The sequence below is a fragment of the Cenococcum geophilum genome, assembly GCF_001692895.1.
Source record: "Cenococcum geophilum 1.58 unplaced genomic scaffold K441scaffold_25, whole genome shotgun sequence".
In the NCBI taxonomy this organism is placed as follows: Eukaryota; Fungi; Ascomycota; class Dothideomycetes; order Gloniales; family Gloniaceae; genus Cenococcum; species Cenococcum geophilum.
The window spans coordinates 1,175,597-1,201,150 of NW_027137583.1; the positions used below are offsets into that span (position 1 = coordinate 1,175,597).

The 25,554-nt window shown below is 47.5% G+C and overlaps 7 protein-coding genes across 7 annotated transcripts; 4 read left to right on the forward strand and 3 right to left on the reverse strand.

The window, feature by feature from the left end:
- Window positions 1-635: 635 nt before the first annotated feature.
- K441DRAFT_564766 (uncharacterized protein) lies at window positions 636-3,665 on the forward strand (the record flags this gene model as incomplete). Its single annotated transcript, XM_067643669.1, has 8 exons — window positions 636-1,321; window positions 1,375-1,479; window positions 1,517-1,761; window positions 1,874-2,098; window positions 2,152-2,971; window positions 3,025-3,210; window positions 3,272-3,422; window positions 3,480-3,665. Coding segments are annotated over 8 exons (2,604 nt in total), but the record flags the coding sequence as incomplete, so codon positions are not given.
- Window positions 3,666-5,992: 2,327 nt separating this feature from the next.
- On the forward strand, window positions 5,993-9,507 carry K441DRAFT_564769 (uncharacterized protein; the record flags this gene model as incomplete). The annotated part of the gene is made up of 9 exons (XM_067643670.1): window positions 5,993-6,229; window positions 6,283-6,306; window positions 6,358-6,550; window positions 6,602-6,804; window positions 6,844-6,994; window positions 7,057-7,644; window positions 7,712-7,826; window positions 7,876-8,139; window positions 8,196-9,507. The coding sequence occupies 9 exons, from the start codon at window positions 5,993-5,995 to the stop codon at window positions 9,505-9,507; spliced, it is 3,087 nt and encodes a 1,028-aa protein (XP_067503272.1).
- A 7-nt stretch (window positions 9,508-9,514) lies between these two features.
- K441DRAFT_564564 (uncharacterized protein) lies at window positions 9,515-10,222 on the reverse strand (the record flags this gene model as incomplete). Its single annotated transcript, XM_067643656.1, has 1 exon — window positions 9,515-10,222. The coding sequence occupies one exon, from the start codon at window positions 10,220-10,222 to the stop codon at window positions 9,515-9,517; it is 708 nt and encodes a 235-aa protein (XP_067503273.1).
- A 2,477-nt stretch (window positions 10,223-12,699) lies between these two features.
- On the reverse strand, window positions 12,700-13,583 carry K441DRAFT_612586 (Rhodanese-like protein; the record flags this gene model as incomplete). The annotated part of the gene is made up of 2 exons (XM_067645620.1): window positions 12,700-13,167; window positions 13,310-13,583. The coding sequence occupies 2 exons, from the start codon at window positions 13,581-13,583 to the stop codon at window positions 12,971-12,973; spliced, it is 471 nt and encodes a 156-aa protein (XP_067503274.1). The 3' UTR covers window positions 12,700-12,970.
- A 619-nt stretch (window positions 13,584-14,202) lies between these two features.
- On the forward strand, window positions 14,203-16,129 carry K441DRAFT_564206 (endoplasmic oxidoreductin; the record flags this gene model as incomplete). Its single annotated transcript, XM_067643639.1, has 3 exons — window positions 14,203-14,322; window positions 14,386-15,956; window positions 16,021-16,129. The coding sequence occupies 3 exons, from the start codon at window positions 14,203-14,205 to the stop codon at window positions 16,127-16,129; spliced, it is 1,800 nt and encodes a 599-aa protein (XP_067503275.1).
- An 818-nt stretch (window positions 16,130-16,947) lies between these two features.
- On the forward strand, window positions 16,948-17,732 carry K441DRAFT_661152 (uncharacterized protein). Its single transcript, XM_067648837.1, has one exon. The coding sequence runs from the start codon at window positions 16,958-16,960 to the stop codon at window positions 17,474-17,476; it is 519 nt and encodes a 172-aa protein (XP_067503276.1). The 5' UTR covers window positions 16,948-16,957; the 3' UTR covers window positions 17,477-17,732.
- Window positions 17,733-17,812: 80 nt separating this feature from the next.
- K441DRAFT_661153 (uncharacterized protein) lies at window positions 17,813-24,301 on the reverse strand. The gene is made up of 9 exons (XM_067648838.1): window positions 23,843-24,301; window positions 23,644-23,723; window positions 22,871-23,568; window positions 22,691-22,791; window positions 21,952-22,636; window positions 21,399-21,881; window positions 20,559-20,978; window positions 18,775-20,472; window positions 17,813-18,708 (listed from the first exon to the last, which is right to left on the reverse strand). Exons 1-9 carry the CDS (start codon window positions 23,956-23,958, stop codon window positions 18,157-18,159), a joined length of 4,833 nt encoding a protein of 1,610 aa, XP_067503277.1. The 5' UTR covers window positions 23,959-24,301; the 3' UTR covers window positions 17,813-18,156.
- Window positions 24,302-25,554: the final 1,253 nt, after the last annotated feature.

Here is a 25,554-nt window from a genome sequence, read left to right on the forward strand (position 1 = left end):
TGCTTACGACAATCTCAAAGTTTCCATCCTTGAACAATCTCTCAAGGTATGATTTCAAAATACCATGGTCTACAGTGTATCGACCTTCAATGACCTGGACAATCATTGTGCCTTGATCCGCCGAGGATTGATTGAAAGGTTGTTGTTGTGGCTATGTTGTTGGGTGGAAATAACCAAAGAGAGTCTGCGCAACTGGAGAGCTGGGATCGTCAGTTTCAAATTATGTATTCGACCAGCTGCGCCTCTTTGGGGCTGTGCTCAATCGTCTGGAGAGGCGTGCATCTTCGGATAAGTTTTCGAACTCCATTGGTGCGGCTCCTCTCCAAAGCTCTCATGCCACTTTATGAACGCTACAGAAGCTCAAGACACAAATGCGGCTGAAAGACTCCTCAAAATCCGTCAATCATGGAAGGACAACAACTCCAAGCAAACGATATCACGATACTTGACTACAACCCTGACTTCATGACAGATTTCGGCGATATTTCTTTCGATACTACCAGCAGTTCCCAAAAGCGTCCCTGGCCTTTCGGGATCGATGATCCGCAATCTTCAGCTGACAACCCTTCTTCGCCCTCGACTACAAAACCTGCTGAAGCATTGCACTTGCTAGGATCAGTAAGTCATCGTATTGCCACACTCTAACACCTGTGATTGCTCACTATCTCTCGATCGTCAATGTAAAAGCACAGCTGCGATCCTCGAACGACAGAGCTCCTCGCCCTGACCAATTCTACTCAACTGGTCATTATATCCTCTTCGATGTCTCGCTCGTGGGTGATTACTTCGAGCTGCTGTACTCAGGCCAGAAATTTGCACGCCTGAACAAAAACTTCTGCAGTGAAGTTCGGCGACTTACGCTTTTCGGTGTGAAATTCCAGGCTTATCTGTCCAAATCTGACTGGGAGTCTCTCTTTCCAATACAGAGCAATCATCGAACTGGTCCTGCGGTACCTTTCGACGTTGAGGTTAATGTGTATAGTTTTAAACATCATGCTGATCAAATTGGTGACATTCTGTCCCAGACCGGGGTCTTTCTACAGGATCCCGCCTATGGTTTAGACGAGGTGCCATATCATAATCCTCAGCTCCTTGAAATCCGAGGGGTCGAAGAAAGACAAGAGGCTTTGGGTACCGTTGCAGACGAGTCCGCGTTGAATCCAATCAGTTTTGGCTCGGCGATGGAGCAGGAAAAAACAGGCCCAGAGCGCCAAAGAAACACAACTGACCTAGTAGATTCTATCCTTGATTCTCTGTCACACAACAGCATTCTGCAAGAGATCAGCACTGATCAGAACCGCATCAAAGCTAAGCTTTTACCGTAGGCACACGGTATTCATGGGTGTCATTCTTGCACGCTAATAGCCTTTTCAGACATCAAATGAAAGCAATTGACTTCATTCGACAAAGGGAGTGTAGTGAAATGCCAGCTCTACTGAGTCTTTGGAAGGAGCACAAGGCTGTGGGCGAAGAGATCTGGTAATATATTCCTTGCTTGGTTTTGAAGACAACTGAGGGTAAATAGCTTTCGGCATGTCTTGACGGCAGCAAAACGACCCCGACGTGAGGAGGCCAAAGAGGCCAAAGGCGGTATTATTGCAGACGATATGGGACTAGGGAAGACACTGGTAGTCTTATCCGCCATTGCAAGCTCTATGAAGAATGCCACAGATTTCGTGTCCAATTATGCTAAAGACCTGCCAACTTCATCGAAGTGTCAGCATGCGTCTCGGGCAACCTTAATATTGGCGCCTTCTACCCGTAAATAACCACCCACAACCAGAAACATTACCTCCAATGGCGCTAATTGTATGCAGTTTTGATTGATAGCTGGATCACCGAAATCCGAACGTGAGTCATTCAACACCCAAAGATTGGATTTGTTGTACCAGATCAGTTAACAGATGCAGACACACATATACCGGTGGTATCACATTTCACAAGCATCTAGGTTCCGAGCGCCACAAAGAAAAAGAGATGAAGCGTCACTTTGAAAGTGACGTAGTATTCACCACATTCGCAACAATCGCACAGGACCTCATGCGCGGAACCTCTCCACTTGCGAATATTCATTATTTCCGCATTGTTCTTGACGAGGGTGAAAATTTTTCTTCACTCAATAGCCCTCCTATTATTAATGAAAACATGTAGCCCACGAAATCCGCAATCGTTCCACCAAGCAATTTCAAGCCGTTGATAGACTCACTGCACAACATCGTTGGTGCCTTACGGGAACCCCTATTCAAAACAGCCTTGAAGATCTGGGAGCTCTGATCTCATTTCTCAAGGTCCCAATTCTAGACAAGCCTCAGACATTCCGCACCTATATCATCGCCCCTACGACTTTGAAAACAAAATCAAGGTATCAAAATCTGCAGACGCTTCTTCAAACCGTTTGTCTCCGAAGAACAAAAGATATCTTAGGATTACCGAATACTGTTGCGGAAAAAAGGGTCCTACGGCTTTCAGACCGTGAGCGAGTCGAATACGATGAACTCTTCCTGCGTTTCAGGGAATATGTTCAAATGGCTGTCAGTGGTCGCAGGTCCAAAGTGTCCGCTACTGTTCTTCATTCGATCCACGAACTGAGATTATTCTGCAACAATGGACCAAGAAAGGCTGCCATGGGAATCCCGGAGTCTGACGATGAGTTATTCTCACTCCTCCAGCTGCGCGATATGAATCTTTGCGCCCACTGTTCTGTGCCCATCTTCTCTATCGATGAGGCTAGTGGGGGGATGTTCATGGCCAATTGTAAACACTTAGTTTGCCACGGCTGTCATTCCCAATGCTACACATCAAGAAAAGGTTGTCTGCTTTGTTACGGGGGTCATGCGCCAGTACGACCATCTGAGGATAGTATGTTAGCTTTGCATCTAGAAAGCACATACAGTGAGAAACCTGCTGCGGAGTTTCCAACGAAGCTTTTAGCACTTCGGAGAGACCTCCAGAATGATATGGAGAGTAAGTGGTAAGTGCACTGAATCCATCAGTTTTTCTTTTCTGTGGCTGACACAGTGGCAGTATTGTCTTTTCATCATGGAAGAAGACTTTAGACCTTGCAGCAGTCTTATTGAATTCCACCGGTCTACGCTACGACTTCATACATGGTGGTTTGGCTTTGAAAAAAAGACTCAAGGTGCTTGAGGAATTCCGGTCTCCGACAGGACCCAATATACTTCTCATGACGTTAGGCACAGGCGCAGTAGGGTAAGCGTTATGTTTTTCAATTTCCTCACAATTTTCAATGCTAAAGCTACACCATTACCAGTCTAAATCTCGCTGTCGCAACTCGTATATACATTCTCGAGCCACAATGGAATCCCTTTATCGAACTGCAGGCAATGGCCAGAGCGCAACGATTGGGCCAAACGAAGCAGGTTACTGCTGTCCGATACATCATGGAAAACACAATTGAATCTGTACTTCTTCTCCACTTCCTCCCCTGTTCACACACCTTGAGTCTAATGCAGCAGCAGAGTAATGTGCTAAACAAGCAAATGAAAAAAGCAGCTCTGGCCGGGGACGGCTTTGGGAGAGAGAAATTCCAGGAGTCGCTAGTAAGTTGGGAGCCCCGATCAGACTCCATGTTAACTCCCCTAATCAATCATTACAGCAATACTTTGGTTTTGGCACTCGGCCAGTCGATACTCTTGGGGAGATGATGGAAGTCTGAAGAAGTGCTTGTATCAATGGTTGCAAATAATAGTAGAAAAGTAATATATAGAATTGCTTGATAGACCCGCCAAACAGTTTTTCCAAAGTCAGATAATATGCAATTACTTCCCATTTGAAAATCGACGAGCTGCTCCAATGCATCATTGTCATTGAGACCCAGTACAACATGAACCGTGCATATGCGTAATTTCGAGCCTGGCGCGAAGCGAGTTGCTCGGACAGCCACCTTCGCGTCCCACCTCGGTTTTCAATTTAACAACAATCACCATCAATCACCTCATCAATAGCCTTGTCCTTGCCGGATATCTCTCATTTGCTTCGCACAGCCTGGATTCCGTTGTACAGAGCACTGCAGTCTGCGAAGCGCTTCGGCGATGAGCAAGGTCCCCACACGGGCGCATTCTGCAGAAAGCCTGATGCTGCTGCGCCGTGCACCATGGGAGCAGGAGCATGGAGCGATAAATTACCGCTCCGCCACGCGTCTTGATTTTCTGCTTAAACGGTATAGTTGCTGGAGGATTTGATTCGAGGCTGTGAAGAGGCCTCGTTCACTACCACGAGGCGATGATTGAATTGAGCAAGCATCTCCATCAAAATATCCGTTTGGCCACGTTCGTTCTTTGATCAAGACATCGGCGCAATGGAAACCGAAGTCACAGAAACACCACCCTGCAAGTTGGCCGAACGATATTTGGAGAACAATGAGATCGAACCTGTCAGCGACCTGCTCCCAAGAGCAAGTGCTCGTTGGTACATACCGAGGAGGTGCATCGAAGCTCTTTTTGCCGACAAAGTGGCTGGAATAAAGCTGGAAGCAATCTTTCTATGTCCTTGTCGTGGATGCGTACAAGATGGCGGCCCACTTAGTGATCGCTCAACACACTTCAACGAGCTCAGAGAAAAAGAACTGAGGACCGACTATGCAGCTATCTTTGCTTTACTCATCTATGTACAGCGACCAGCATTGATTCGTGTTTTTCAACAGCATGGGTTGAAACTGCACGGGACTGAATACTTGCAGGAGGGGGATTTTGATCGGCTGAAGGAAAAGATCCATGGTCGGTCACGAAAGGAGAACATTGCTGATCTTGCCTCACTCAAGAAGAGAGTGTTGAGAAATCAATATAGCTTTCTGGTGAGAACGCTGAAGCCATACTCTGACATCAAAGTAATACCCGCGAAAGAGCTACTCCCAATCAAGGAGAATGAAACACCCAAGGGAAAAGGCTCTTTTGCAGAAGTCCGCTGCTTTGAGTTTCAGGATGAAGATTATTGTTCTCAGGAGTTCGGCCAGGCAAGTCTTCCCATGATGTCAAAATACGAGAGACTGATAGTAAAGTTCTAGATTACTAAATTTGCACGCAAAATTTTCGAGAATGGCGAGGCTAGTTCATCAGCGAAAGAGTGGTACAACCTACAGGGTCTCTCAAAAGCGACCAACCATCAACACCTCATGCCTGCGTTAGGTGCGTATTGGCATGGAGACATATTTTTCATTCTTCAGGAGGAGGCGGATATGTCCCTCCACGACTATCTCAGCAAAGGACAGGGTGTCATTTACAAATCCAGCGATCTGTGGAGACAGGTGCAAGGTCTTGCGGAGGGCATAAACACACTGCATAATCTATACCAAGGAACCAAGATAGCTTACCACCAAGATCTAAAACCCGCAAACATTCTCATTGTCAGAGGGATTATGAAAATCGCGGACTTCGGATTGCTTGAGTTCAAACCAGTCTTACTGGACGAGACTGGGTCTACCGGCGTCGTCAGTTCCCACAACACTGGCTACTACACTCCTCCGCGGCAAGGCCAGTATACTCGAAAAGACGATATCTGGTCACTTGCATGCATAATCTCTGAGCTTGCTACTGCAGATATCCAAGGCCGAGACGAAATCCCCAAGTACAGAGAAGCTCGTACCGCGGATGGACGGCATGGGAGGGACACGCCCGCCTTTTTCCTCGGAACGCATGTCAAGAATCAAGTCCTTGACAGACACGGACGATTGCAGCGCATGATACAGACACAGGAGCCTACTGGTCAGGACGATATGACAAGCGTGTTTCAAAGGAAATTCTATACTGCTGCTTTCTTCGCTCTTTTAAACAGCATGTTCCGCCATGGCGATAGCTCCGGGAGCCTCTTAGCAGTGCCAGGTCAAGCGTTGATACCCGATGCGGGTAGAGTGGCAGAAGCACTGGAGGCTCTTCGGAAAGAGGCAATGCCCGTTCCTTCGCTCAACGTCCAAGGTGAAACTACCGGCTCGTCTTCACAAAGAGATGTGGGAAACACCGAGGGCCTGGTTATATCCATGGACAACATTTTGTCAAAATTTCAAAGCAGCCTGAGCCGAAAAGAGGAAGAAAGATTTGGACAGGTCAATCTTGCCAACATGAAACAATTTCTTATTAATCTACAAGCCAAGCAGCGCTCAGAGCGACGTCAACAAGGACTGAAGCGACTAGGCCCTTTTCTCGAGGCTTTTGAACAATTTGGGGAACTTCTTGGAAAGTTTTGTGTGCCTGACACGTTTATGGCGTTCATTTGGGTAGGAATTCGAACTCACTTAGGTCAAGGCTCATTGCTGATGTTTTCCTCAAGGGGCCTGTCAAATATATGCTTGAGGTTCGCTGATCATACATAATAGCAACACCGAGTACTGACTGTTTTACGCAGTTAACAAAGGACCACCAAGAAGCGCTCAACGAAATCGTTGATATGTACGAGAAGATTGGGCGACAACAGCCCCTTTATCCTCAATACGACGAGCTCCTTCGCACCCAACCAGATATAACGCAAATTGTCTCTGCTGGGTATTCCGACATCATTCAGGTGCACGCGCTTGCTCTGCAAATTTTCAAACAGCGTTGTGAGTTTTGCACCTTATAGGACGGTCAAATTTTGTACTGATAGGATGCAGGCTGGAAAGACATATTATCAACCTCCTGGCCGAGGCGCAAGTTTCAAATTTCTAGACACATCTCCAGCATGGCGTCTCGCCTCGATCTCATTGTACATGGAGGCAATTTCGAACAGATTCACACAGCTCAAAGCCAATCCACTCTCGAATACGAACCAAACCCTATCGAGATAGATGACGAGGACTTGAAGCGAAGGCAAACCGTCTACACCTGGCTGAAACCTATCGACATGGAGAATGAGCAATACCACTTAAAGAGCATTCGAAATCGGTGCTCTCCCGGCGCGATGCCAGGCCGCTGGCTTTTAGACCATATGACGTTCAAAGAGTGGTTCGACCCGCAGTTTACGACGCTACCCACTTTGCTGTGGCTCCATGGTCACCCTGGGGCTGGTAAGTGTATCCTTACAGACCACATAGTGTTAAGCGCTCCAGTATACTAAAAATCGCCACAGGGAAAAGTGTCCTTGCGTCCTTGGTAGTAGAGGAAGCCCAGAACCTGTCACCCACACCGATTGTTTTGTTTTTCTACTTCAAACAAGGTGATGATGATCGGGATACTTTCGCATCCATGGCTCGCACATTCCTGGCACAGCTTCTCAAACAAGACACCGGAATTCTTGATTACATGCACAACAGGTGTTGCAAAAGCGGAGAGCCTTTCCTGAATTCTCGATCGCTCATTGAAGAACTTCTGCCCTTTGCGCTGAGTAATTGCAATTCGGCTTATATCATTTTAGATGGATTAGATGAATGCGCCTCTAGAGACGAACGAAAGACCATCGTGGGATTTTTCCGCAAAATCATCGAAAACCATGATAGTGATCAGGATGCAGATCGCCTTCGTTGCATGTTCGTTAGTCGTAAAGACAGTGCACGGAAAGACTTCACCGGCCTGGCCGACATTGTCGTGGACTTGGAGAAGAACGAGGACGATATTGATGCTTTCTGCCAATTTCGGTCTCAAGAGCTGGGCGAGATTCTAAAAATTCCTGAGGATAAATTGAAAGAAATCGCGAGTGTCGTCTCTGCGTTTGCTCATGGTAAGCACGATTCGAAAGCCAGCGCCATTTTGGATGAAGAAAGCTGATGTTATTATGTCTCTACTAGGTATGTTCCTTGTCGCTGAACTCGTATGGATCAATTTGTGTGGCCAAACCTCGATTGACGGCTTGGAATTCGAATTGGCCTCGCTTCCCACAGACCTCGACAAGCTAGACGAAGCGTATGTGTCTTTAAGATCAATTTATTATTTTTGGCTCACCTTGTCCTAGGTATAAAAGGATCATGCGGACCATTTTGAACAAACCCGTCAAAGCACAACGTGAAGAAGCTAAAATGCTTTTGGGTTGGCTCATTTATGCCAAGCGACCGTTGAAGCTTCATGAGGTACAAACAATGAAGTCTATCAACTTAGCAAAAAGAGAAGTCGAGTTTGAAAGGCGGCACTTCCAAGTGAAGCCTGAAGAACTCTGTGAATCTTTGGTCAGCGTTCGACCTGATGGATCGGTTGAGTTGGTGCATTTAACTGCCAAGGTGTACGCTACCCTGGTCAGATAATGAGGTTTCGTAAAGACTAACTCGATAAACATAGCTACCTACTGAATAGTAAAGACCTCGATGGTACGGCAAAGGAATTAGGATTAGCAACTTTCTGCGTCGACTATCTTAATCTTCCAATTTTTAACAGCCCATTTTCAACCCACCCAGTCCTAGATGGAAGCTATGGATTTATGGAATACGCTGTTCTCAATTGGGTGCGTCACTTGGAAGCGGGGATGTCGTCCGAACCTGGCCCTGATAAATCGACGCGAGGTTTCCTTGAGTCTTTCGAGGGGCTTCTCGAAAGCCATTGGAGAACGCCAACCATTGAACCAAAGATCTCTAAGCGCACGCGAGACAGGTTGCAAATCTTTCAAACTTCACCACGGCACAAACATATCCAGCAAGCTGTCGCTTCAACGCAAGAGCAGATCAAACGCTTTGGGGACATGCGGCCCGGCGAATATGCTCTTGATCTGTCAGAAATTGTGGCTGGTGTCCGAGTTCAGATAGAATCCGTTGTTCTTAACGGCGCGGACCGGTCGACGGGCGAGAAGGTCGAATCATTGGACGACGAATTAGAACGAAAATACGGCACAAATCTTTTCAAGTGCCCAAGATTCAGCTGCAAGTACTTTACGCAAGGCTTCGCCTCTAAAGAGGAACGCGAAGGTCATGTTCAAAGACACGAAAGACCATTCCGGTGCACCGATATACACTGTACTGGCTTCATTGGCTTCGCAAAGGAAGAGCAGCTGACGAGGCACCTCAAAGAGACTCATCCCGATCCCACGAATCAGGACTCCTTCCCGACCGAGGATGAGATTACTGAAAGCCAGAGGGAATACGTGCCTGAGACAGCCGTCGAATTCGAAGAAACCCCACCTCCCATTGCCGAAGTCCCAGATGCAGACTCAGATGCCAACGCCGAATCAGAATCAGAATCAGAATCAGAGTCAGACAAAGTCACCCAGCCCGCACAGTCCTCCAGACCCGCGAAACGCACAAAGACGCAAACGGAATTCAAGTGCTCTCATTGTGACAAAACCTTCACCAAACGTTGGAACCGGGATTCACACTTGAAGACGCATGGGGTTGGCGAACCGTTGACTTGCCACATTTGTGGTACGCCTTGTGCCAGACAAAGTGATCTCACAAGACATATGAAAAAGCACGACAGAGTCAAAGCTTTCAGCTGCGGAGGAGTATTGAGGAATGGTCAACGCTGGGGATGTGGGCAGAGTTTCCTGAGAGCTGATATTTTGAGCAATCACCACAAATCGAAAAAGGGGAAGAAGTGTATTGCCCCTCGCGAGGAAGAAGAGCAGGCACAAGCTGCGGCGTATGAGATGCCGATTGTTTAGGCACTCATCAGCGCATCGAAGGACGTAACATTGTAGTGATGAGTCCCTCAGGCAGTCTTTTCCCAGAACTGAGTTTTCTACTCCTTAACACTTCTTCTAACTGCGGCTTCCACAAAGGCTCGGGGTTTGCAGGCCGCGTTGTCAGAAATGGCTCAACAATGCCTTTGCCATCAGCCGTCTCAAGCCTCTCTGATGTTGAGATAGCTAGAGCCTTGCAAAATCGTCCAACTGTATTAGCAAGCTGAGTGTGGCAATCAGAAGACAATGTATTCCAAGCCTGGTTCAGGGTCCTTCCTTTTATTGTTTTCAGAATGAGAAACGAGCGACTCCATTGAGTATCTACCCACGAGTAGATAACATTCGGTGTAGGGAGTGACGAGACTCTGTTGACGAAGCGAATTGTGTCGCTTTCCAATTGCATCTCGGGTCGCCACGCTTCGACTTTGATAAACATTCCTCCAATGTTCCAAACCGCCGCAGAGGTGCCTGCGTGATGAAAAAGACCGTTCTGCAAGTTCCCACATTGTCTTGGTGTGGTGGAAGTGCCGTCGGTTTCAGGTAAAGTTCGAAGACAATACAATTTTCCATCATCGTCTCTCCAGCTCTTTAAAGCATCCTTCGGCTCCTCAGAGACAACTTCACAGACTACTGCGTAGCCGAGCAACCAGCGGTCCTGACCTATTTGGACTATGGAGTCTTCAATAGGAGGGTTCATAAAACTTCAAGAAGTCAGCCTCAAATCTCAAGAGCGGATGCTCCATATTTCGCTTTGCTGGTTAGGAATGGAAAGTACATATTGTACGTGGCCGCGAAGTAGGAGCAATCTTCTAAGTCGTTTCTAATAAAAGGGCTAAAGCTTTTGTAGTTGTTCTTTGGTAAATGCTTCTCGTTTGAATCTAATGCTATAGTCTAGTTATGGGCGTGATCCGTAAAAGTGGATGGCGTTGTTCTAGCTGGCATTAGTAGTCTCTTAAAAAATCTTAAGATGCTAAGCACCACGGACTACCAGAATTTCGACAGAAGGAATAATTAGCTGCGCGATGTTGCGGATTACTCTAGTCTTGTTTCTACCTTTAATTAAGTCCAAAGTATCCTCGAAGACATCGTCTTCGAAGAGTGAATCTTTCGGTGGCGACTATAGCGACTTTAGAAGCTTTTGACAGAGCTCTTTGCTCTCAGCACTAATGCCTCGTTTATATTTCCCCATGAAGTTACCGCGTTTACTGAGTTGACTTTCGTAACGAGGATGTTGGTATAGAGCACTTTTCTATTCCCGTGGTAACTAGTCGTTCGGGACCAGTGCTCCTAACGACTCAATCCGACCCCCGATTGGGCCATTTCGAAGCGGATTGAGCCAATTTCGGGATTAAATTAAGGACAATGGTAGATCGACACCCCCTAATTGATATTCGCACACCCCCCAATTGATACTCGCACACCCCCCTTGATTTGGCTTAGCTCCCACCACATCTAGTTAGAACGTCACGTGTGTTTGGCTCGTATGCATCTGCACTGGTGCGCAACTGTCGCGCGCCCATACCCAAAACATTACCTCTTTACTATGGCTCTCAACCCAACCCCCCACAAGGTGTACGACTTCCCAGAGCTTGCAATCGATGATATTAACGAGTTTGCAAAAGGGCAAGGCTATGCGGTTACTAAATTCTGATCTAAAACCGATAAGCAGATACCACCTACGCGTGGTCGTGGGCGCGGGCGGGCGCGGGCGCGGGCGCGGGCGCGGGTGTGGGCGTATTCGCGGAGGCAGCTCAGACACCAAATAGAGGTAGCAGCACTCAAATTGGTTCAAGCCAGGCCTCACANGCCACTGCGCAATCTAATCNATCGACTCAGGAGCAAGTACGTAGTAGTATAGGTAGTGAGTACGGTGGTGAGTATGGTGGAAGTTAAGATACTACTGCAAGTGCATTGCTGAGTGTTGGCGGCAATATTCAACGGGCTTACAGAGGTCGGGGGACCTTGCCCTTCCAGCAGGACTTCGCTGAGGGGTCCTTTGGTGCATTCCGACTTTGATTTGAACTCTATTACTTGTTCTACAATTAAAATTAAGACTTGATTGAGGTGGCGCAGTCGTAAAAGTTACATTTTGAAAGTTTGATTTTCGCGACGAGATGCATACGAGCCAAACACACGTGACGTTCTAACTAGATGTGGTGGGAGCTAAGCCAAATCAAGGGGGGTGTGCGAGTATCAATTGGGGGGTGTGCGAATATCAATTAGGGGGTGTCGATCTACCATTGTCCTAAATTAAATTGATTGATTGCGATTGAACGGCTTAATTGGATTGGGAATTGCTGCAATCTTAGGCTCACATAAAGAAAGACAAATTTTAAAAAAAATTTAAGATTTTATTAAGCCGTCGTAGAGTTGTACGGCTACGAGTTGTTAACTTTATTAAGAAAAGTGAGTTTGCATTGAGCTGGTGTTTTGCATTGAGCTAGTCACGACCAAGAGCAGAGCTCTTGGTCGGTGCGACAAGTAGTAGGCGGTAAGTTAATTTTCCTAATTAGGAAGGTATAAATTTAGATATTAGCGACCTCTATAGGTCTAGCACTTATAGTTTAAGACCTTATAGTATGATTTTATAATAAACTGTCTCCGTTTTAATAACTATAACTACGACTATAGTTAAATCCCCTTTATACGATCTGGGGTATATAATAATAACCTCTACATTGCGATCTATACCCTTTAATTAAGCCTTTTTTGGTGTAATATTACGATAATCTAACTTTTAGCAATATTGTTAAGCACCTACTACTAATATTGGTATAACTAGTAAAGAATTTGTACGGAAGAGGGCCCTATTTAGCCCATAAGGTAGACATCCTAAGCCTTTTTAGTTATTAAGCTCCTTTTTTTCCCTACTTATTTACCTAATACCTAACTCTTAATATAATAATACTATTAGTATTACGATACGCTTAGCTCAATAAACGGTATCGTATTAAAGAGATTTTACTATACTACTACTACTAGCGTTTATAGATAGGTTAGGGATAGCTACTAGATAGTAGCTAATAGTAATAGGGATTCTATAAAGAGGTAACTCCTAATAGATAGATAATAGAGAGTAAAAAGATAGAAATAAATTACAAGTAGGATAGGGATAAGCGTTAGGATTTCTTCATTTCTACCATTTTTTTACTACCTAGTAGTTGCTAGTAACTTGGTACTTTACTAGAGAACTGTAAACCCCTAGTCTAGGGGTTTATAAACCACTAAGACGTAGCTACTAATACATGTTAAGCTGCCTAGGAAAGATTTATGTATATAGAACTATAGCGCCATAGCCTAGAGATTGTATGCACAGTATTATACGTAGTACAATACAACGGATATAAAAAAATAAAAATAAAAAAGTGCTTATACTCAAGGACGAACATATCGTGGCTGAGACGGCTACAACGAACTTTGTACTCTTGTATATACTGGTGGGTATTTATTTCGCGCCCTCTGAAAATTGCCTCCAATACTCTGGTTCGTAGCCATCTACATTTTGCGTGAATTTCCCTTCAGCCTTAACCCATCCCTTGATTCCACCCTCGAGTGTCAGGGATTGGATCGAATCGTCGCCTTTTTCGGTGATGTAGTCTGCGAACCAACCTGCACAGCGCGGCCCTCGTCCATTAGAGGCTCCTGACACCAATGTCTTCAGCACATGAGCGTGTTGTGAAGCTTTTCTTTTAGTTTTGACGTATTCCTGATGAGCAAAACGCGGATTCTCCTCGAAGAACTAGCATTCCTGCCCCGCCTCTTATCTATCCTAATGCAAACTTACCACAGTAGAAGGCTACCTTTTTCACCCCCGCTCTCTTGCAAAGATCGTATAATACTCCTTTGTTCACGTAGAAGCTATGCGCGGGCAGGTTGAGGCTGCCTTTGATGATGCCTCCCTCGTAATCCGTCCGCCGCACATCAACCAAGAGCAGCTCTGGAGAGAGCAAGTTGGAGAGCACTTCGTCGCGAGAGATGAGCGGGGCGGTGTGCTGCGGGGTGGGGAATGAAGCATGCCAAGGTGGTGGACTGGCAGCAGCAGAAGCGTCCTGGGCCATTTCGCGGGGCAGACAGATTGCCTTTAAATATATCAGGCCTGTTGTATTGCGGAAGCCTGAGGTTATACGAAGGGGTGATGTAGGGGCACAAGGGGCACAGGGGTAGGAGGAAAAGATGGATGCGAGGATGGGGTTCCTGCATACAGGTCGAACGAATCGGCAAAGACCGGCTCGTCTGTTTGACGCCACGATGACCGAACGCAGGGTAGGGAGGCGGTGCAGAGGAGGCGTGGGAGGCCACCTTTCATTCACCAGTCTGACACGATAATCGCATAAACGGACACTGTTCGTGATTACAATTACAATAGCAGGCTGATTCTTGCATACATTCAAATATGGCCGTCCGCTGCGACTAATATTTCACCCTCACTTTCGTCTTGGCGCAACTTGTTCTTTTCATTTACTATTCTTTAACGCGCCATCCATGTCCTCTGCGCTCTGTCATCCTTAATGAAATCTGGCTTGTTTGAAGCTGGCCTTTTTACCCGCCCTAGTACATAAACCATTCAACCGCTTTGTCTGTACGTGCAGTCTCGAGAGCCCCCAAACCATGAACTGCCTTGAACGGACCGTTTACTGACACTGGAAGCATCTCAAAGGTTACCCTGGACCTGCAACCATGCGAACAGCAACCCAAGCCTTCTACCTAGCAGTATTCTCACTGCTAGGTTCATCGCACGCTGCATCGTATGCCCGTGAAGCTACCAAATCCAAACCGTTACCTCCGAACGTTTGCGAAGTAAGCAATTCATCCGCGTGCGAAGCGCCCACGGAGCCACAGAATCCTAAACATACCATACAGTTTGAGCCTGGGGCGATAGTCTCCGATGCGTGTGCTTCATATTCTACTCTCGAAGGCCTTAACAATGCGATACATCCTTATCTCCACTCCATTACCCAGAACACCGACTTTTTCTCCCACTACCGCCTCAACCTGTACAATAAGAAATGTCCGTTTTGGTCAGATGAGAATGGCATGTGCGGCAACATTGCATGCGCCGTAAATACCCTGGATAACGAAGAGGATATACCCTTAGTGTGGCGGGCGCATGAACTAGGAAAACTAGAAGGACCCACCGCACAGCATCCCGGAAAGAAGTTACAAGAGGAAAGAAGGTCGCGGCCACTTCAGGGTGAACTGGGGGATGATGTGGGCGAGAGCTGTGTAGTTGAATACGACGACGAATGCGACCACCGGGATTACTGCGTCCCTGACGACGAGAGCGCCACGGCTAAGGGAGATTATGTTAGTCTTGTGGACAATCCCGAACGATTTACGGGATACACGGGAGTGGGATCGCAGCAGGTCTGGGAAGCCATTTATCGCGAAAATTGTTTCTCCAAGCCTTCGAAAAATGGTAAAAGCACTACAGGAAGTTCAACCCCTGGAGGCTTTGGTGGCCTGCAACAAAACCAAGCCGCTAATGAGCTCCGCAACGCCATGCGAGAACAAGGTCTCCAACAAGGCGTGAAATCCGCGATCGCCCAAGGTAGTGCTACTGCGCGAGTTGACCCAGTTGAGTTTGACGACGAGTGCCTCGAGAAGCGTGTCTTTTACCGCGTCATTAGCGGCATGCATGCCTCGATATCTACCCATCTCTGCTGGGATTACCTTAACCAGACCACTGGAGAATGGGCCCCAAATCTGTCCTGCTATGAAAATCGTCTTCACAAATTCCCGGACCGAATCTCGAATATTTACTTTAACTATGCTCTAATCATGCGCGCGGTTGGTAAGATAAAACAGCACATCAAGGATTACGAATTCTGCTCAGCCGACCCAGAGCAAGATATGCGCACTAAAAACATGGTATTGAGACTCGCCTCTGCCATTCCGTCTGGGCCAGAAATCTTCGATGAGAGCGTTATGTTTCGGGAACCCGGCAACGGCTTAACTCTTAAAGAGGACTTCCGCAACCGCTTCCGTAACGTTTCCAGGATCATGGATTGCGTAGGGTGTGATAAATGTCGACTTTGGGGGAAGCTGCAAACCGCAGGTTACGGTACAGCTCTCAAAGTTTTGTTTGAGTTCGACGAGAAGGACTCGAGCCGGGATCCACCTCTAAGAAGGACAGAGCTTGTGGCTCTTCTGAATACAATGGATCGCCTAAGTCACAGTCTGATCGCCATCAAGGAATTTAGGCGCATGATCGATGAGAGGGATGGCATGAAAAGCGCTAGTCCTGTCAAAGAAGCGGAAGCTGTCAAGACAAAGCTTCTCCTTGAAGAGGAAGAGGATGACGGGTACCCTGATTTTACGAGGTCAAACAGAGAAGGCTTGACAGTCATGGAGGAGTTCTGGGAAGAACTGAGTTTAGTCACCCAAGCATTCATTTACGTATTCAAAAGCTGGCTGGAATTTCCTGGCTTGTTGTAAGTCCCATATCCAAACCCAAAGCGTATTGGATGAATAGTGCTAATCTTGCGCTTTCTGCAGATTGAAAATCGTCATCGTCGAATCAAGCCGTCTCTGGGACTATTGGCTCGGGCTACCCATGCGGCCAAGGAGTTGGGAGATTCGATGGCCAAGGAAGGACGAGCTTTGATTGTTAAAAAAAATGAATGAATTGTATATTATCCTGACTGTTCTTTGCTCAGGGCATTCTGAGCTGCATAGCTGCCGGCGCACTTAGGGCTGTAGACTTAACATTTTCTGCAAGGAGGGAGTTCTGGTTAAGGCTGAGATAGGTTGGCGTTTTAGGAGCTTTGGCTTCCGTGGTCGAACTTATGATAGATATTTGCATCAACATACTGCAGAACGCAACTTGTACCTAGTCACGCAGAGCATTCACGGCTGACTTTCTAAGCAACTTGCTCACTTGCTGCTACGATGTACTGCGCTATAGATTAAATCTTCCACACAAATCCGATTTCTTGAAATACGATTCTTCCATTTTGGCATTGGCCAGGGTNCATGTCTTGCAAACGTACTGTAGCAAAGTAATTTCGTACTTACCCCGCTGTCGTCATCTCCCCAAAAGGATCACGATATCGCCGTTTGTGTTAGCAAGCAGCCAAGATTGCATAAATCAGCAATATCATCCCCAGGGTTTTGAGTTGCTTCAATTCTCCCATTTTAGGCCGACTTTTAGCCCTTCTCAAGCTTTATTAGACTACAATCACCAGCAATCATGGCTCTAGCACCTAAATTCGCCGGCCAAAAGCTCGCCGCCGCGAACGTCTCACCAAAAGCAGTGCACACTCTCGAGCTCTGTACGTACCTCCCTTGACCCAACTCGACCTCAATTGGCTGACGAAAGGGAATATAGACCTCGACTATGTCTGTCCCGTACGTTCTCTCGCCCTACCTCATCCCTACCCCGTCCCTACCAGGCCAAACCCAGCTAACCCCCCGACTCCAGTTCTCCAAGAAAATGTTCAACACCATCTTCACCACCCTCAAGCCGACCCTAACCTCCCCGCCCTACGCCGACCGCCTCGTGACCATCTTCCGGCAGCAGATCCAACCCTGGCACCCGTCATCGACGCTGGTGCACGAAGCCGGGGCCGCCGTGCTTCGGCTGGCGCCGGACAAGTTCCTGGACTTCAGCAGGGAGCTGTTCGAGCAGCAGACGGCGTACTTCGACGTCAACGTCGTCAACGAGACGCGCAACGCGACGTATGCGCGACTCGCCAAGCTCGCCGCCCGAGTCGGCGTCGACGAGAAGGCCGTCTTCCAGCTGCTGGTCATCTCGGATAAGCCGGGCCCGGACGGCGCCCTGAATACGGGGAACGAGGTTACGAATGATGTTAAGTTGATGGTTAAGGCGAATCGCCTCGTGGGCGTGCATGTTACGCCGACGGTGCTGTTTAATGGGATTATGGAGAATAGCATTAGTAGTAGCTGGACTAAAGAACAGTGGGAGGAGTGGTTGAGTAAGAATGTTGTTTGAATGGTAGGTTGTGGAATTGGCGGGGTGGAGGGGGGAAGGCTTTTGATTTGTGGGGATTGCATGAGAGGGGGATGTTGAAGAGATCCGGTGTTCGAGAGGATGCTGCAGTGATTGCAACATTAAAGGTCTGGAGATAAGAATAATGATATAAATTAGCATCGGATGCTCCTAAATGTTCTAGACAGAATGGAGATGTACTAGATCACTCTTTGAGAGAACACTACTTAGAATATAAAAATATAAATGAAACTCGGCTATTACCATGGCGGTTTTGCAGCATAGACACTGAAGGCTTTCATATCACAATTTGGACAATCATCTTTTCATTTAACATGCATAACAGTTATCAAAGACATCATTATATAAGGCCAAGCATCTCTCCATGCCTAAGCTCAATCACTCTAGAGACAACTTGAGAAGCCATGAAGTATTGGTATAGTAGGAAGAAAGAAAAGTCACTGCCCGCATAAGCTACACTATCCTTCCTCACAGACCCTACGCAGAAATGCTGGAGCAAAGATGAAATGGTTATGTCACAGTTCAAAAGTAAAAAGCCCATCAAATCCGCGATTCCCTTGTCCAGCCACCTCCTCTAACGCCCGAGCCAAGTCAGAGCAGAGCAGAACAGCAAGATTAGATGTACGAAGCGGCACGAAAGAGCAAAATCGAATAGTTATCGCTTACGAATCGGTCATCTCCTCGTCTTCTCCCTCCATCTCAACAGCCCTTGGTAGATCGACATCCTTCCTAAAGGCCTGCTTGCGCGCATCGACGTCGTCGCGGCTAACACCGCGCATCCAAGCGTTGTTCATAACTAACTTCTCCTGCGCAAGTCCGCTCCTTGCCTCCCATAAGGCCTCCATCTCCCTCCGTCCTTCTTCGCCGCCAATCCTTATTGCTTCGGACAGAACAGTATAATCGACTCCACCATCGCCTTTATTCTCAAACTCTATCCTATAATCCCTCGCACGAATGATAAATTGTAGCTTCTCCATGCTACGGAGAGTGTCGTAGAGTGCGCCGTACTCTTCGGACGACTCGTCAGGCTTGATTAAAGAGTGTTTGAGGTATGGCAGCTGGACCTTGTCGTTGGGAACGCCCTCGGTGGGATCAACTGACGAGTAAGATGCAAGGTAGTAGCGCCAACGCTTCGCACGGTCCAGAGCGGTGACATCAAAGGTCGGGTCGTCCTTTTTGAATATGGAGACGTAGGCTTCCATTTCCCGTGGACTCTGCAAGACAAAGTTCAAGTCAGTTCTGGCTCGGTTCGTCCTCGTGAGTAACTTGACTAGACTTACGAATGTGATGCGGTAGACATCTGCATCCTTAGAGTACTTCTCAACCTGCTTGCGGTAGTTGAGCTCATCTTGATGTGTTGTATCTTCACGCGCACGATCTTTCTTGAAAAGAACATAGATATCCCACGTCTTCTCTTTGCTGTCGCTGGTGAAGAGACCAAGAGTAAATCTGACAAGAGCACTGAGAAGCCTATCAAAAGAATACAACTGCCAGCCAGTCTGAAGGTAGAACCGTCGAAGAGTCTCTTCGATCTGATTCATGTCAATTTCACCCTTGATCTGATCTTCAAACATGTTAAGGATCTGCTGGTAGTAGTTCGCGTTCTCAGACACATCAGAGAAGAACTCGTTAGGAAGCTTGTCAATCATCTTTAAGTCAATAGCAGCCTTCCAGTGCATAGCTCGAGCAACTGTTTCATGAACCTCTCCTTCGTTCTGCTTAATATTGAGTAACCGTTCGTAGAGGATGACGAACATTCGGAAGAAGCAGTAGATCGGGAGGTTGCAGTACATGTTGAAGCTCTCGCGCTTGTATGGCTCATCGGGAGCCAGGTCCTTCATGTTTACTGAATTTATTCCGCTCGGATATTCAACCCATCTACGCGGGCCAGACTCTTCCCTCATCCCGTTACTGTTTGAGCTATCCGCACCACCAGCCATATCCTCATCGGCAGCAGAGGCCATATCAGGAGTGCTACCTCGGCTGCCAGATGCGATGCTGTCTTCTTTCTCCTTGCGATTCGGTTTACCGCTGCGGCCGCGATCGAGTACCCCACGCAGCAAGTTTGGCTTCTTGTTGGTTTTGTGAGATTTCTGTGAGAAGCCATCGTCAGGACTTGGAGCTTCGTCGTCAGCGTAGTCGTTGGCTGGTGAGCCCTGAGCTGAGGTTTGGATTCGCTGTTCGAATTTGACAGGGTCGATCCCGAAGAAGAGAGGAACGAATTCTTTGATGAATGAAATGACCTTTGAGTAGTCACCAGAGTGGCTGTGCTCGGCGTATATGAGAATGAGGCGGGAGGCATCGACCAAAACGTCTTCGTCTTTGAAGGAGTAGGCGAATTGGTAATTTGGAACCTGAACTTCTTGAACCTCTAGCTGGCGCCGCTGCTCTTCGTATTTGACTTGAATCTCGTTTTGAAGAGTTTTGAGCTGGAATTGCCGCTTGTCAGCTTGCTTGGCGCCAAGGCTCTGGTGGTCCAACGACTTCCAAAAGATCTTTTGGGTCTGCTCTCGCCAGACCTTCTCCCACTCTCGTTGAGCCGCCTTCCATTCCTCAAGTTTCTGCTTCATGCGGTTCAAGAGTATGGGGATGACGTTGTAAGGTTGAGCAAAGAGCTCAGAGATGACATCCTTGCCTTTCTCACGACCGTAGATTTTCATGATCACCCTTTTATAGATCGTCTCGCTCTGTCCACCCAAGCCAGCTGGCAAAACAAAGTTCAATCTCTCCTCCGGGGCAGTCTGAAGAATTTGCTGGGCGATTGGCTCAAGCTGTTGGATAGTTCGTAGGCAGGCTTCAATGTTGAAGTCATAGTCGTGGCGTTCCTCCTCAATACGATGGAGGCCTTCTTCATACTGGTTCTTGCGATGAGCGACAAAACCGGAGTCCTCAGAAGCCCAAGTGGGATGTGAAGCCCATTCATCATTTAGAACCGATTTACAAAGCTGATCACGACCACTGCATGGTCGTTCGCGTTCCTGCAAAGGCATTAGCTTGTAACCTGGCAAATTACTCATTTGATGTAGAAAGATACAATTCGCCGTGACAAGGAGAGGAAACTTACTCGCTTTGGTAGGAGTCGGTAGCTAGGACCCAAACCGCGGCAGTTTGACAATGACACCCTTCCGCTCACAGTTTTCGCCTTTGTTTGTGTCACATTGGTTTCTGGTTCGTATCCCAAGAAGTTCTTAAACCATGCAAATAACTCCAAGTTCCCACCGATGAAGCTCTGGGCGCGGGTGAGGAGCAAAGACTTGTCAATGAGATCTTGCGAAAAAAGGTTGCAGAGCTTGAGGAACTCGTTCATGTTGTTTTTATTCGCAATGAATTTCTTCGCTCGGTCGAAGAAAGCCAGTTCGTCTAGGGTGGCAACGGTGGTAGTGGTCGGAGGGATTGGCTCGGGTAGTGCGGGCGTCAGGGTGGGCGAGACAGCCGGACCATCTGGGACCATAGACTGCTTTGCATTGTGTGTTGTCTTAGTGCGCTTTGGTGAGTTTTGGTTAGCAGGCTGTTCGTTACTTAGAGTGGCGCTGCTAGTATCACTGCTCGCTCGTTTCCGAGCGCGGATGGGCCTAAGTGTAATGGGAGGTGTAGATAACGAAGATGAGTCGAGCAAATCAGGAAATTGGAACTGCTTGTGAGACTCTACAGTAGACTGATCCATGGGTATGAGAACGACAACAAGATAATAAGAAAAATTTGACAAATGACAATTGCGAACAAGAGACTCCGACCAACAGAATGCTCTTTCCAACGTATGTAATGGATGGTTTGAGTGGAAGAAAGAAGAGCAAGAGTTGAGGCAGCAGTAGGCAGTGTTGGTCCGTGCACCATTGAGGAACAACCGAAACTTTAACAATTGAACAAAGAATTGTAGTATATGAATAAAAACCCCCCCACGTACCTTTGCAAGGCTCCCTTGGCCATATCCAGCTCTCACATTGGTGCTCCCTGCATCGCCAACCATCGAGGTAGGCATAGCAGAGGAGCTGACCCCGGGGGCCTGTCTCTCTCCGCGCTTGCGCTTATTATCTCTGTTTGCAGTCGGGGTTGGTGCAAAATTTCCCATAGGAGGAAGTCGAGATGTATCTGTTCGAGGTGTTTGATGTTGGTGAGGTGGTGCAGGTTGATATGTTTGTTCACCACGGACGTTGCTGAGCATAACAGCGTCTTCAGCGGCGTGTCTTGCTGCTTGCTGCTGGGCAGCCCTGTGTTGCGCTGCAGACTCAGGGAGAAACTGTTTAAAATCCTCAAGTAGATCTGGTGCAGAGCTGAATAAACTTGTGACTTGCGCGTACACGTCCTGTATAGGCTTCGATTCTCTCTGATATGTTTGCAATATTTCAAGAAATTGCTTGTAAATGTCTGGCTGTGAGGCGAAGCGATTCTGATGTTATCAAATTGTTAGCTAGAACCGGCAGAGTTCTGCAATATTAAATACAAGCAAACAGGCCTACCTTTATTTTATTCACATAGCTAATGGCATGATTAAATTCTACAGGGCCTCTCTTTTCGCCGGTAGGACCGACGCCACCTGGTTGAGCCGTATGACTAACACCGTTCACGCCTTGGCCTGGAAGCGTTGTAGACGTATCTCCTGACGGCGACAAAATCGACCGGCCTGCAGCCGCTGATACTGCATTCTGAAGTTGCGAGACTCCCCTCTGTTCCTGCTGATGCGCCATCGCTGCTGCCGTTGAGACCACATCTTGTTGATTTCGCTGAGCAGTAGCTTCTGGAGATAGAGGTGCTTGGTTGTTTTGCCCTTGCTGGGTGCTAAATATTTGATGGGTAATATTGCAATTGCCCGGGCTAAACATAGCCTCTTGAGCTTCTTGGGCCCGTGCTTGCTGCCAGTTGCCACTCGTGGCACGGTATGCTGAATCATAATACGGGCTCTCATTAGGTCCGGTGCCGTTCCCATTGACTGCGGCACTCCGCGGTGCAGAAAGTGGTCGCGGTACTGGCATAGAGGAAACGGTTGTACCCATAGGAGTAGTGACTCTGATGGCGTTAGGATCTCCGCCGGTGCCGCATTCAATCTTGTATCCAGGAGGTAAGAATGTGTTGAAACCTTGGATAAGATTTGGATTGCCCGCGAAAAGTGTAGAAACTCTATCAATTACGCCCGGCGTGTCGATGCTGAAGGGAAAGCATAAGCAGGCTTTTCTGGAAAACAGAGGGCATAGTACTTACGCTCCACTCTTGAAGTCCTTCATAATATCTAGAAAGCGGTTATAGACATCCGGGTGCTCTGCAAATTGTACCTTAACCTGGTCGAGGTAGCTCAGAGCGTCCTGTTGTCGCGTTAGTCACTAAACACGATGATTTTGTATCGGATCTATTTTAGATCAATACTGGTTAATAGGGACTTACATTAAGGATGGGCTGCTGACCTTGGCCCATTCCCAAAGGTCCAGGCTGCATACCAGGGCCACCAAAAGGCATAAGCATAGACTGTTGCGTCGGAGGCTGCACTGAATGCTGCATTCGCGGTGTTGCGTCACCTTGCTGAACTGGCGCGCCTCCAAAAATATTGTTTAGATTACTAGGCGCGCCGAGGGATGCAGCGAGTACGTTCGGTCCACTCAATGGTCCAGAATTACCAAGGAGGCCATTGGGTCCGTGGATGGTCCTGACTGATGGCGCCACTGCAACAGGCTGATGGATCTGAATGGGCCCTGAGTGGTTTTCATGCGTAGCCTGCTCATGTTGCTGTCTTTCGCGATTTTCACGCTCTCGCTGTTCGGCATCACGTTTAGCCATTTCCTCTGCATGTGCCTCCATCATCTCTCTGTTTTCACGTTCGCGTTCTCGCATTTCCCTTTCTCGATCAATGTTTGGCTGAGCTTGCGCATGCATCTGGGGCTGTTGCAGTGTTTGAGATATGCCAGGTAACGAGTATCCGGGCCCTTGCATTACTACCTGATGGGTCTGCGGGCCTGGCGCAGAGTCTTGATTTGACGAAGTGGGTCGTTGCGCGGTTTGATTTGGAGACGCTTGGGTGGCTTGAGTAAAACCTGCGAGCACTGGTAAACTGTGTCCAGAAGACTGATTCGGAGAAAAGAAAGGGGCTATTTTCGTCTGATAGTCAGTTAACTGAAAACAAGTGGACTTATCATGTCTAAGACAGGGGGTAGAACGCATACCTGAAGGCGGGGGTAGAACGGGTCCAGTACTTTGAGCTGAAGGCGCTTGCGAAGGTTGCTGCTGGCTAGCATTGCTGGTACTATTCAAGAAAGAATCAGCTTTCAGAAAGCCTAAATCAAGGCCGGACAGTATGTCCACAGGAGTCTGCTCCACGACGATGTCTGTGGCGATAGGGAGAGTTGGCGAGAGAAGTCCTACCTAAATCCACCCAGCGGTCTCGGCGCTTGTCCCTGCCCTTGTTCATTTGTTTGTTGGCCAGTTGCAGATACTGCCGCCTGCGCCGGCGGCCAGTCGTCGCGAGGTGCAGAATTCATGTCCGGCGTTAGAGTTGCTCCTCGGTCTTAAGCAACAAGCAGTAGGGGCATCGAACGAATATCGAAATGACGAAAACTTGAGGCTGCGTCCTAGTTCATTAAGAGCCAAAGGTTGAGCGGTGCTATAGCGCAGAAGTATGAACTAGGTAATGGAAGAGCTTCCACACCACTGGAGCGGGAGGCAGTTCGGGTGATGGGCAGGCAACGCTTCGACGGATCGCGGTAGAGATGGATGAACGCCGGAAGTGAAATTTGAGCAATCGCTGCGGCAAGAATAAGATCGCAGAATTCAGGGAAGACAAGAGGGCTGCTCAGTAGGTATCGTGGTGAAGGTAAGTTAGCGATGAGGGATAGCTGCTGGCGCAAAAACGCGCGAACGCCGTGGATTACCAGCTCGCTCAGTCCGGTTAGACCCGGGGGCCGGTGGTAATTATTTTCCGGATGCCGCAGACTACGCAGACGGTCTCGCCGCACCCAGCAAATCTAAATTGTCATCCACACACCTACAACAAAGACCTTTTCTATTATTATCTTTATTCTAGGGGACTAAAGCAGGGTTTCTGCTATTATATTTATAACTTTTCTTAATTAATTTTAGTTGTGTTTAATGCTGTAGGCCTCATTGGCAATTTATGCCTTGCTGCCTTAACCGAACTCACAAACCTTACCCTGGTGCATGGAATCAAATCAGCGGACATACGTATATCCGCAAGCGGATATCACTAACCTTTTTAGTTAAAAAGTGCGATTCTATCCCCTAACCTGCCGGAATTCGTCCTACCGTTATCGATAAGAGCTAGCCAATCAGATCAACCTTATATAGCTACATGCGTTGTTTTCATTCTGATGTTCAAGCACGGACCAACTTCTGGTAGGGGATGGGACTTTCGCAGATTTTGTCAAGCGCGTCGTCCAGATTTGCATCCCTGTGTCCTACGGCTATCGATAAGAACTCGCCAATAGAATCGAATCAAGCCCCGTGATCAAAAATACGTACTTTTGGTCACGGGGCTTGTTTCGATTGCTTCTATTGGCGAGATTTTATCGATAACCGTAGTTACCAGGCGAAGGGATAGGAGCTGTATGCAATCTTTAACGGAATTATTAAAGCCACCCATGTAAGGTCCAGGGTTGCATTTTTGGCTCGCTCGTTGCGACGTTATAGCCAAGTCTGCTATCTTTAACGACTTTTTTTGGCGAATATAACAGATTTGGACCAAATATTTATTAATATATCGGGTCGTCTCTCTAATCGATGAACTTTTGGAGGCGTTTCTAGCTACCGTTATAGAACGATTCATTGATTTATATAGGGAAAAATCTTAAAACGCGTTGCTACGCTTCCAAAACTCCGCTCCTCCGAGCGAAATCAGGTAACAGGACCTGCTGAGTTTAAGGGTCACGGACCGAAAACGCCACTGCAGAATGTAACCAAGGTTCCTTTGTTCGCCGGATCTTAATAACCCGTCTGAAATTCAGATGTACCAGATAACATTAAGATGATAACGTTCACAGACATTAAATTCAAGCATTTCATCATAGCCAGGATGACTGGATCAGAGCACTCATCCTGCATTAATTGCATAGAAATCCCGA